The sequence below is a fragment of the Lissotriton helveticus genome, chromosome 3_1 (assembly GCF_964261635.1).
Source record: "Lissotriton helveticus chromosome 3_1, aLisHel1.1, whole genome shotgun sequence".
Classification (NCBI taxonomy): Eukaryota; Metazoa; Chordata; class Amphibia; order Caudata; family Salamandridae; genus Lissotriton; species Lissotriton helveticus.
In genome coordinates, this window is record NC_136061.1 from 237487900 (window position 1) to 237500500 (window position 12601).

The 12601-nt window shown below is 49.2% G+C and overlaps 1 protein-coding gene across 2 annotated transcripts in view; it reads right to left on the bottom strand.

Annotated features, from left to right (window-relative positions):
* Positions 1-12601, bottom strand: part of RABEP1 (rabaptin, RAB GTPase binding effector protein 1) — a 919122-nt gene that overhangs the window by 428875 nt on the left and 477646 nt on the right. For both annotated transcript variants that reach the window (XM_078679701.1, XM_078679700.1), the window contains exon 10: positions 4682-4786. In XM_078679701.1, the coding sequence (XP_078535827.1) occupies positions 4682-4786 (105 nt within the window). The remainder of the gene's footprint in view (positions 1-4681; positions 4787-12601) is intronic.

Consider the following 12601-nt stretch of genomic DNA (forward strand, 5'->3'; position numbering starts at 1 on the left):
TGGACTCCCGAGAGGGAAGACGTTTTCGAGGGTGCAGAGAAGGAAAGGCAGTCTGTACACAAGCCCCTGCGCATCAGGGTGCACAAAAAGACAGACCGGGTCATGTGGAACAGGGCAGTGGCGGTGCAAAACTGAGCGTGTCACCGGATCACCTGAAGCAGGTCGGACCCAGGTACCCAAGAGAGCATCATAGAGGGATGCCTCAAAAGGCAAAAGCGGCTCCAAATTGCCGGACCCATGGTGGAGGACCTCCAGCAAGGGGTCCACCGACAAGGGGGTTTGCATATTCAAGATGCGGGTGGCCGAAGAGACCACTCTCAAAAACGCCACACTAGCCTCAGTGCCCTCGGTGGAAGGAAAACAGCTCATCAGTGGGGGAGGGTTGTAGGCTGACCTCCCAAGACACTGAGGGGGCACCCAATGCCCCACAGAAGGGAGCCCCATGGAAGAATGAGGATCCTGACGAGGATCCTGACGAGGCTCCTGGGGAGGCAACCAGCCTGCCGGATCTGGGAGCTCCTGAGGAGGCTCCATAAATTCCAAGTGGGGCACTGGCAGCACCAGCTCAGGCGATTCCGGGCTGATGGGCGGAGCTGAACTTTCTCCAGAGGCCTCTATAGAAGAATCCAGAACACTGCGTCGAGACTGCGTCGAAACGATATGTGTCGGCGCCGATCGTGCCTCGTCAGACGCCAACTCGGCAGCCTCCGGCGTCGAGTAGGCGCAGTCTGCCGCCAAAACTATGACAAGCCCCTCTCTGCAGAAGAGGTCGCCGGGGCGGGCGAGGCAATCTTCCGGGGCCGCCCCAGCGCCGGCACCGCCTCATCCAGAGCGGGCTCTGATTCCGGAGAAAGGAGCGGAGGCAGAGCTTAGGAGGCGAGCCTCCAGCGCCAGGACGGCACCAACCCTAGCTCTGGACAGGCGGCTGCCTGCCCAGAAGGCTGGGGAGTGCTCAAGTCAGGGCTGTGAGCATGGGCAACCACCTGCGGCGCCAGAGGGAGCCCCGCGGGGCTATGCAGCGCAGCAGAGGCGCAGTGGGACTAAGAGGGGGACCCAAGAAGGCCGTGCCCTAACGACCCAACGTGGAGAGTAGAGGGGGACCCAGCCAGGCCACGCGCTAACAACACCACATCTCCGATGTTCCTGGGAGGCAAGGGCTTAATTGGCCAGACAAGAAGCGGATCTTCCGAGGACGCCCCAGGAACGGGAGAGGACCCAAAGAAGGCCTGCAGAAACGTAGCATAGGCCTCCATTTGGGCCCGACTTGCCCCCACACCCGGAAATGGTGGATAGGGGGGGGGGGAGGGGGGGGAGGGTGCAGACGGCCGTTGGGAGCGCACGTCCAGAAAGTTCTGGGAACCAGAGCCCCTGACAACAGAAGAAGGTGAGGTCGATGACCTAGGCGACAAGCGCCTCGACTTACCAAGTGGAGAACGACAGCCCCGGAACCCAGAGGGTGACCGACGGCGGAACCAGACAATAGAGGGACCTGCAGTCGACAACGAGGCATGGAGGCTTTGAGCTGTCGGGTCATGGAGAGGGAGGAGTCGAGTACGATGCCGAGGTTTAGGGTGTGGTCCGTGGGAGTAGGTGGGCTGCCGAGAGCGGTGGGCCACCAGTAGTTGTGCCATTCAGAGGGGGCGGGTCTGATGAAGAGGACCTCCGTCTCTTTTCTGAGTTGAGTTTCAGGCAACTAATGCTCATCCAGGATGCAACGTCTTTCCTTTCTTCCTGGAAGTTGAGTCTGGTGGTGATGGGGTCCTTGGTGATGGAGAGGATGAGCTGGGTGTCGTCAGTGTATGATACTATGCCGAGTCTGTGCTGCCTGACAATGGAGGCGAGGGGGGCCATGTAGATGTTGAATAGCATGGGGCTGAGCGAAGATCCTTGGGGTACTCCGCAGTCGATTTCTGTGGGTTTGTAGAAGAAGGTTGGAAGTCTGCTTCTTTGGGTTCTTCTGGAGAAGAAGGAGTGGAGCCAGTCGAGGGCAGTTCCCTGTATGTCGGCTTCCCGGAGTCTAGCGGTGAGAGCGCAGTGGGAGACAGTGTCGAATGCCGCAGAGAGGTCAAGGAGGATCAGGGCTGCGGTGTGTCCTTGGTCGAGGAGGGTGCAGATGGCGTCTGTGGCGGCGAGTAGAGTGGTTCAGTGCTGTTGCTGTAGAATTCAGATTGGGAGAGTTTGAGGATGGAGTTCTCTTTTGTGAATTTCGTTAGTTGGGTGTTGACGGTCTTCTCTGTGACTTTGGCAGTGAAGGGGAGGAGGGAGCTGGGTCGGTAGTTTTTTCGGTTTGTGGGATCTGTTGAGGGCTTCTTGAGTAGGGGTCTGACTTCTGCGTGTTTCAGTTTCGGGAAAGATGACTGTTTCCAAGCTGGTGTTGCTGGTGCGTGGTAGTTCGGGAGCGATGGCGGCTCTGTGGCAGATGTGCGGGGGTAGGGGTCCAATGGGGCTTCTGAGTGGATGCCTTTTATGGTTGATGCGGTGTTTTCGTTGGTGACTGGGGTCCAGGAGGAGATGGTGGGCTGGCTGGCGTTGCTGGAGGATGGAGTGGTTTCGGGCCAGGTGTCTGGTCTTTGAAATTGTCATAGAGGCCCTTGATCTTCAGATGGAAGTAGGATCCAAGCTTGTTGCAGAGGTCCTGTGATGGGGTGATGTCCGTTGGTTTGCTGGGAGGGGGGGGGGGTGGGGTGAATTCTTGGATGATGTTGAAGAGTTCCTTGGAGTTGCTGGCATAGCAAGGATCCTGTTCTGGATGAAGGTCCTTTTGGTTGATTTGATGAGTTGGTGGTAGACAGTCATGGTGCTCTTGTAGGAGGTGCAATCGTCTGAGGATTTGCAGTTTCTCCATTTCTTCTTGAGAAGTCTGCAGGTACGTCTGGATTCTTGGAGGTCGGGGGTGAACCAGGTGGCTTTTCTGGGGCGTTGTCTGTTGGGGTTGCGCTGGGGTCTGAGCACGTCTGCGCAGTTGGAGATCCATCTTTGGCTGCTAGGTTGGCGTCAGTCGGGCTAGTGGGGGCAACGCGGTTGAGGGTGGAGTCGAGCTGCTCCTCAGTGATTTTGATCAAGTTTCTTCATGGGGGGTAGGCTGTCGGCTTGGGCATCGTAGGGATTGTTGATGTGGAAGTGTATGCAGAGGTAGTCCCTCCAATGGGGTTGCGTGGTGTGGCTGAAGTGTATGTTGTTCCCTCCTGTGAAGACGGGGTCGAGGATGTGTCCTGCCTTGTGGGTGGGGGTGATGGCAAGTTGTTTCAGTCTGAGGCTGGAGAGGTTGTCCTGGAGAGTGGTGGAGTTGGGGGTCGCTGAGGTTATCGAGGTGGAAGTTGAGATCTCCGATGAGTATGTAGGCCATGGAAACGACGAAGAGGGGTGCGATGAGTTTGGTGATGGTGGTGGTCTTGACACTCCTTTATTTCTCCCAGACTATTTACCCACTTGATGGTTAAGGCATGTGTAGATACAAAGAGTTTTATTACTGAGATACAGGGATTTTATTGATGAATACACAATATAGGTTTACATCTCTGTATTGTCTGCCATGAGAGCTTTACATAAATAATGAAACATGGTCCATTTGAGAAAATGTTGCGATGGGGATTCAATGCAGAATATAGAGCTTAGAAAGCTGAGCTCATACTAAAAGTTCAGGCGAATGGAAGTAAAGAATCTATGCGCTAGCTAAGAGCAACTACTGTGATGTCAAACGTTAAACACTACATACACTAATGAACCTCAAACTGTGTCTTCCATTGACATGCACACATATTTGTGTGATTTGGTCTACATGAATTGAAGATCTGCTTTCTGTGCTTAACCCTAGTCAAGTATGATTGCCGTAATCTACTCTTATTAGAAAATGGGTGCTGTGATCTGTTCCGTCACAAAATTCATGCTTAACCTTACTACTTTTCATTCTCTGGACAAGGAGTATGTGAGGTGTTATGGGTATGCTATAATTTGAATCCACCAAAGTATCAATAACTTTGTTTGGTCCACATCACTGTGCTGTATGACAGCATATTGGTTCGCTCTATAACATTCCTTTGCCATCTTCTTGCTAAACCAACCTCTACCCACCTACTCAGTTAAATCAGATGCTGTATTTTTCGTCAGTGATTGCTCACCTAAACAAGTAGCTTGTTTATTGTTAGTTTTGCAACCCTTTCCAGATTCCTAGGTTAGCTCTTCTAGTAAGTGTATGGAGAGTGGTAGAATCCTTTAAACATTGCACAAGCACTAAATAACAGAAAATGTGTTAATTGGGGCAATCAAAATAGTTTATCCGTGATCAAAAACAGCCCACAAGTAAATATCTAGTTGCTGAACTTTTAATGCTGATATAGGGTACATTATGTTTTCACCTATAAATCACAAACATCATCTGTTGTCTTAATAATAATCAGCATGTAATGTTCAACGATTAAATATTTACTTGCTGGTGTTTTTGATCATAGCTCACCTATTTTGATTGCTCGGATTAATAACATTTCTGCTATTAAGGGCGAAGGCTGTTTATGTTGAAAGCTTTACATTTACCCTTAGGAACGATGTACCCAAGGCAAAGTTCTGGTATACTCCTGAGAGAATGCTTGTAGTGACTTAGTTTAAACCATGTAAACCTGCTCAGTGCAAAATAAAGTAGAACAAGAAACTCTAGACTTGCACTCTCTTAGTAGCAAACTCTCACCTGGTCTCTTGTCTCAGACTCTTGTATCTGGATGACCTGAAGCTGTTTCTCATAGTTGGAACACATATCACAGCGCCTACCTAGTTTATTACCAGCATTCTGAATCTGAAATAAAAAAGATAGATAGGAGTGTGCATCAAAAGAGCACTGACATTTTATATAGAACTGAACGTATATTTTGGAGCACCACTGGTGTCAACATAGTTCAAGAGATAGTAACTATAACTGAGAGAAGAAAGTGTTAATAATTTGTAATTCTAGTATATCTTCATGGGAATTCTCTGCAAATTTATAAATGGTGAACTATCGCATCACTTCTATAGGCTCATGGAACACATCTTTAAAAACACATTAGTAAATTTAACAATAACCTAAACAAAGAAACATACAATTAGTAGGCAACATGTTAAGAAAATCCGTTTAATGAACTGACTTAAAAAGCCTGCTAAAATGAGTTTAAAAAAAAGACATGCATTGTCAATGCCAATAGGTCTGGCTCTAAGGAACATTGTATGGTAATATGAAGCATTACAAGTAAACAGCATATCTATTTGTGCGGAAGCAAAGAACAGTAGAATAATATTGGTGTAGGTCTAACGGTAATGCGACAGTTGCACTGTCAAGCAAGGCCTAAAAATCCATGTAGGTTAATGACTGCCCTCCTTCCATCTGTGCTGCTCCCAGAGAAAAACAAACCCCATAAGTCATCTAGTTATCTAAGACACTTTTACAGCATTACAATGGCATATGTGCCCCTGAAAGTCAAGCATGAATAAACCAAATAATCACAGCTTGTGGAGGGCATGTACTGTTTTGTGGAAGGACTAAACTTCTGCAAAATCAACATATGTACTACTATGGATCCATGCCCCCCAAAACGACCCTGCATTCAGATCGGACAGGGCACAACTAGGAACGAGTACCCTACTGGCCCCTCTGTACGACCAGCGAATGGTACGCAAACTGAAGGGACCCACAAGACTCGCAGCAACGATATGGCACATAGCACTGGCGTCGCTAGATTGGAAAGGGAGAATGACCAAACTCACCTCTCTATGGGACGCCCAAGCCCTGGGGAACCTACGGAACAGTAAGGGTTTCTCACGCTGGGATGAGATAGGCCTGTCTACGGTGGGGGACTTATGGGAGCGGGACACGGTGATCCCCTTTGAACGGTTGAAAGAACAGTATGGGCTGGGACCTCGAGAATCGTTCCGATACAACCAGATTCGGCACGCACTGCTTCAAGCCATCCCCCCGGAGACGAAGGAACCAAAAGCCTCCCCGCTTGAAGATCGCCTACTTACGGAATTTATGTCAGAGCGGGCAACCTCGCTTACATACCGTAAGTTAATCAACAACTTGCCTGATCCCATGGTCAAGCTTAAGGACAAGTGGGAGGGAGAGGTAGCAGCTATGGATTAAAACGAGTGGAATGAGGCACTGGCGTCGCCCAAAGAAATAGGCATTTCAGCTAAATTCCGGCTTATACAACTTAAAATTCTGCATAGAGTATACTATACAAGAACGACTTTACACCTCATAGGCCGCGCTCCGCACCCATACTGCCTCCGAGGTTGTGGAGAGGAGGGGACGTTCTTCCACACAATATGGGACTGCCCACACATTCAAGAGTATTGGAGGCGAATAATGCGCACAATTTCTCAGACTATGGGGACTTCCCTAGTCCCTGAGCCTTGAAAATGCATTCTCAATGTGTGGGAGCCCAACGATTTGTCCAGGCATGGCCAACAATGGGTCTCTTTGGGCATGGTAATTGCGAAGAGGGATATCGCGCAGAAATGGGGGGCGGCAGAGGTGCCGACGAGGACACAATGGAGTGAGAATATGGATAGGGTAATGATCACGGAAAGGGCGGTGTACGCTAGCAGGGCGCCCGAGGAAGTGGAACAAGATCTGGACCCCATGGAACGTATACAGAGGTGATATTTGTGACACCTTACCGGAAGACGATCCAATAACGTCTGACGAAGAGGGGGAGGAAGACTAGCGAACTTGGGGATGAGAAAAGTGCATTAGGGGTAGGACGTAGGGTGGACCTTGGAAGTTAGGAGGGGTGGGACAGAGGAGCGAAAGGGGCAGGAACACAGTAAAGATTCACACTTACACGTACCCTCTGTATAAAAAGGTGCTCATGGCCCTGCGGACATAGGCGCAAACACACTTTCCAGAAACCTGCCACGACACGATTAGTGCAGACACACGTCCACACTTAATTACCTAAATGTGATTTCTTTGTTGACTCTTACGTTGTTTATTGTTAAAAAACAAAAAACCAAAACCTACTCAGATTAGTAAACTAATTGAGATTGATGCACCATCACTGTATTGTGAAGTAGCCGTACCCCGGAAGGGGTGACCAATGTGCGAGGTTGTTCGATATACACACTACTGATGCAACTGTGTAGCGGCCGGCCCCCCGGGTTGTAGGCCAGAAGCTGTGTAATAATGTATGGTGCAATAAAGGTTTTTAAAAAAAATAAAAAAAATATGTACTACTGGCTCCCAAAATGTGGGCGAAGCCAAAGCCCTTTTCTTGCGGTACTCACATAACAGTAAGGCGACTGCTACGCTGTCAAGCCAGACCATAAAAACTGAGTAGGCAGACAGGCGGCTACTGTACAAACCAAAGGGTGTGTCTAGAGTGCCCAATCAGCCTCAATCATCGGTCTGATTTTATGTATTCCTGTGTGAGGGCAAAAAGGGAAATGCTCCCCCTAACCTGATGAGTTGGAGATGGTACAGAAGCAGCTCCAACGATCTCTTTTGGTGGTCCTGTGAACGTGTCTGTGTGACACTTTATCCGTTTGGAAGGTGTGTGAGAGAAACTGGGTTAATGGTTGAGAGAGGCTATTGCCTCAATTTTCGGCTCCAGGGCCATGCAGCTTTTGCATATAACCTGCAATATGGTCTTCATATTACTGCTGTGCAATGTATAAGTCCATTCCTCCTAATCTGTCTGAGCAGGGGCTGCAGCCTTGTCCATGATTTGCCCAGCCTAACAGACCTCCGATGCTCCATAACATGGTACTTTGTGTGGTTTGCCCATCATGTGGTTTTCGCTGACAGTGCATGTGTGTGAGAGGCTGACCTAGTATATGATGTACACTTATGTAAGTGGACACCCTGCACCAGTCTAGACAACCCTTATGGTGATTTAAGAGGTCTTAGACAACCGTAGAAAGCTCTCTAAGTGGTAGCTGTGGAGAGCAGCCTTCAGGCTTAGTCCAGAAGGAGTGTAAAGCAGCTTGTTTTACCAGTATGCAATATTATAGGTATAGCTTAAGTGAAAAAGAACCACATAAGGTATTTATAAAAATATGTATTTATTATATAATACTCTAACACGTACAAATATCTCCTACCCAGAGATATGCACACAATACTTTGCATAGAAATCATGTAAATAGCACAAAATACACAGTGGGCCCAGTGGGGGCTGGGGGAGACCAAACCTATATACTAAGAAAGCGGTATAAGAACCACGACTCGGGTCAAGACAATATCAAGAGGCCGTAGAAGTGCTGGGGACCCAAAGAACCACCCAAGGTGAGAGACTCGGAGCCCCGCGGAGATCGTGTGCAGTGTGGGAACAAACCACGTTCTCCGTACAAATCAGCGTGTAAGTCGAGGATGGAATTTTAAAGATTAAGTGCCCTTCTCAGTGGACCCTTAAGAAACCCCATGAAAGACAGAAGGTTGGTGTGCCAACCCACCCGTGGATACTCTGGTACCCACGTTACCATGACCAGGGAAGCCGGGTGCATAGGTGTGAGTGGTGTCGGAAACCGCTGTCAAACCCAATGGAGGACTTCAGGAAAGTGCCACTGTTGGAGATGGAGAAAGTTTCTGGTGGAATCTGAAGGGGGATTCTAGTTGAGAGGTACCTGCAAGTAGAGGGGACAGAGTCTATGTCACTCAGGACTGACCCAGAGACCTGGAAGATGAATGCCCACCGATGTCGGGAGTTGCTGGAGAGTTGACCGTGACCGTGACTCTGTAGCTGTGAGGACCAGGTGATGCTGAGGGAGACCAGGAGCTGTGCATGAGCTGTCCCACTTCAGATGTCGACAGTTGATGGGTCGGTGTCCGCAGGAGCACCAACAAGCCATGGCAACTGCAAACAACGTAGAAGTCGAAGAAGGTGCAATGTTGGGACCAGCAAGATCCAGGGGACTCTCCACAAGCAGGGGAGTCAGGGCAGGCTAGAGCAATCAGGGGAGCACAAAAGAAACAAAGGTGACCCTCAAAGGTCCGTAGGAGCTCAGGATCAGCAGACCGGTCAGCTTAGTTGCGGTGCCTACGAGTGCAGGGAAGTGACTCCTTCACTTCAAGGGAGATTCCTTCAGGTGTGTTGGATGCCCACAGGCCTTGGAAGGTTCCTGTATGGTGCACAGGCAGCAGACTGAAAGGGGAACGAAGTCAAGCCCAAACGAAGTCCAGCTAAGTCCAGAGTGCCCAGACGGTAGAAGTGGTGTCTGAATTGAATAATGTCCCTCAACGAATCTAGAAACCCACCCCACAGGTAAGCTCTTAAGTACCCCAAGGAAAGGGTTGGGACGATTCAGGGGACCTTCCCGCTGCCACTGTGCTCCTCCAGGCCGCGTCCCCATATATTTACCTGTGCTTAACCCTTTTGGAGCTTGGCACAAAGCAGTCAGGCTTAAATTAGAGGTACTGTGTAAAGTATTTAGGCAGCACACACACACAAACAGCAATAAACTAAAAGCACAACACAAGAAAGATCCCACACCAATTTAGAAAAGAGTCAAATGTAATAAATAATTTGACACCAAAAGGACAAAAATCCAATTAGTAAAACCAGAGAGGTCATTTTAAAGATTTAGGTAGAAAAATAGCACCTAAAAACACAAAGCAGCACCTGTGGTTATCTGGTTGGGCCGGACTAGGACAAAGTCACAATTTAAGCAGTCCACTGACCTTTCAGTGCACTGCTCCCTTCCTTGCGAAGCTCCGCCTGGTAGCTCCCGCCCCTGAGCTCCCTGCTGCTGATCTTCTGACCCTCAGGTCAGTGGTTCGAAGCCCTCCTCCACCCGCACTCACCCACCTGCGCCTCATCCCTGGTGATCTAGTGGTAGAGCGTCACTGCTCTGCGGCTGGACTGCCCTCTGTCTCTCTTTCTCTCTGCTTTCTTCTTGTGCAGAGATTTATATAGCACAAACTTGAACTGAAGGTATCAGATCGCTTTATACCAGCACCAGTTATGTTACATAAGGACACATTCAGTTTTTATAGGCACGGGGAGATTAAGTGATTTGCCCAGAATCACAGGATGCTGCGCGTCCTTGCCGAGACACGAACCCGGTTCCCCAGATTGGAGGTCGAGCGCCCTAGCCGTTAGGCCATCTTCTCTCTGCCGTTATTGCTTTCCTCCCTCATCCCTGGGTGGGTCTAGTGGTAGAGCGCCACAGCTCTGCTGCTGGACTACCCACCGTCTCTCTTTTTTCAGTTTTTTTTTGGCTTTCTGCCTTTTGTTTCTGTCCCTTCACCATTTTTGCACTTTTTACTCTTTTCCTTCTTGTGCCCTTTTGCTGTGCTTGCTCCTGCGGCTGTGATCCCTCGCGGCCCGCACCCCTCAAGTGCCACTTTCCCGCTCCCCGCGTTTTCCACCTCCCAGCAGTCCAGACACCCCTGCCCCCAACAGTATTTAATGGCGGCCGCTGCCTTTGCCTACCTCACCGCCAAGACCTGGATCACCCTGCTTCTCCAGCTGAGACAATCCTAGTCGCTGACCCAATTCAGTAGGAATCTCAAGACCTGGCTCTTCGACTGAATCCCAGCGCTCAGATGGATCAGAAGCCATCCCTCCTTCGCACCTTGAGACCCTCACAGGTGAGTGGCTGCGCTTTAACCCCTTCAGCGCTCATGACGAGCTCAGCTCGTCATGAGTTACGACGCTCGAACGCTCAAGACGAGCTGAGCTCGTCATGTAAGGCGGCTTTTAAAAAAACGCAGCGCACAGCTGGAAAACCGCTAGCGCGCATGCGGTTAAAAACCCAGATTGATTGAGGCTTACTGCGATGGAGCGAGAGTCAGATACAGGGACAAGGTTAGGTCCACTGAGAATTGTCCCTAATGTCCTGGATGAGAGGTGTTGCATCGCGCAGTGGCAGCTCTAAGGAGCAATGCGATGTGCTGTGTCGATCCAATGAAGAGCTACGAGGGCTGCGAGGCTTGCAACGAGTAGCTATGCACTGCGTCTGTTCCAATCGGGAGCAGTGAAGCTGCAACTAGAGATCCTGCATCAAGTTGTGCTGTGCTGCATTGATTCTGATGGGGACTACATCTGGGCTGGCAAAGCACATTTACCCCACTCCCAAGTGTCCAAGACTGGGGAGGCACCAATTCAGGGGCTAGGACTCTCAGTAGGCAAAGTCCAGGTGCACGGTTCAAGGGTGTCAGAACACATGGAGTCACTCTGATGGTCTGATGGGTTCAAGGTGCATGTCCAGTCCTTCTTCCTCAAGCAGCAGGCAAACAGATCAGTCCTTCTTGCAGGCAGAGCAGTCCTTCTTGAAGCAGTGCTGCAGGATGGTAGAGCAGCTGGGTAGTCCTTCTGGACCAGGGCAGTAGAGTAGAAACCCTCCTGAGGTCCAGAAGTGCTCTGAAGAGTTGGGCATAAAGGTCCAATATTTATATCTGGTAGAACATTGAAGTGGAAGCAGCTTCTGGAATTTTTTCCTACTGAGGTGTTTGGAATTTCTTGCGTCCCTGCACTGTACCCCATCTGCTGGTACGGACATGTTTTAGCCAATAACTGTTGCCCTAATGGGTCACTGGCCTTCCTTAGGGTATTGATCCCTCGTGGTTGTTTCAAGTGTTTAGAGACAAATTTTGACCTAGTTAGAAAGGCTTATTTAGGTCTTACTTGTTTCTTGTGAGTAACCACACTTGCCATTTGCATCCAAATCTCACTAGTAATTGTCTTAACCTGGGACCAAAGTGGGAACACCTCCCCTTAGTCACACAATCTTCAAGGGTCGGAGTCTCTGAATCATGGCACTCCGCGTCCTCCGACAATAGAATTATTTTGCTAGGTCTAAATGGCAGTATAAAACTGCAGCCACATGCTGCAATGCAGACCTGAGCAATATTTAAAAGGCTATTTAAGTGGGTGGCACAATTCGTGCTGAAGGCCCACTAGCTGCATTTAGGGACTAACAAGCAAATTAAATGGGTCAATTGGGTGAAAGCCAATTTTAACATGGCGAGAGTGCAAGAAATGTACCACTGCCAACCAGTTTTGGAGTCCTAAAACCCAACAAAAACAAGTTCAGAAAGCAGGAAGATGAAGGCAAAATGTTTGGGAGTGACTGAAAAGAGGGCCTGATCCAACAAGCTGTCATAACCTTGCAATTGGCTTCTCTTGGATGTGTAGCTCTAGTCATACCCATTCTGTCTGATGGGATAATAAGAGTGTAATTTACCTCAATATTGGTTGTAACCTTCTTGAGCCACAAAAATTAGAACCAGCTTGCTTATATTGTAAAAACCCAAGGGATTTCATAGTGGCCATCTTTGTTTTGATGTTTTGCAGGGCATCATCTATGTGCTTCCTAAACAATATAAGCCTATCAGTGGGCAAGTCCAAGATCTTGGCTTGAAGTTTCGGGGAAAAAGACTGTAGATCTTAGTCATCCCTGTATTCTTACAACTTCTGCTCCCGCCAGCTGGCGGATGCCCACGTTGGACTAATCCATTGCTGTGTCTATAATGGAGCAGATGTATTTGCGCCATCGTAATGATAGCTTAGGCAGCAACCCTCTTTTCCTCAGAGATGAGATGAATCAGTGGTGCGATGCCATGTCGCATCCAACGGTCATAATGGCCCACAATTGCGAAGACATTTGCAGCTTTGATGGGAGGTTGCTAGTAATA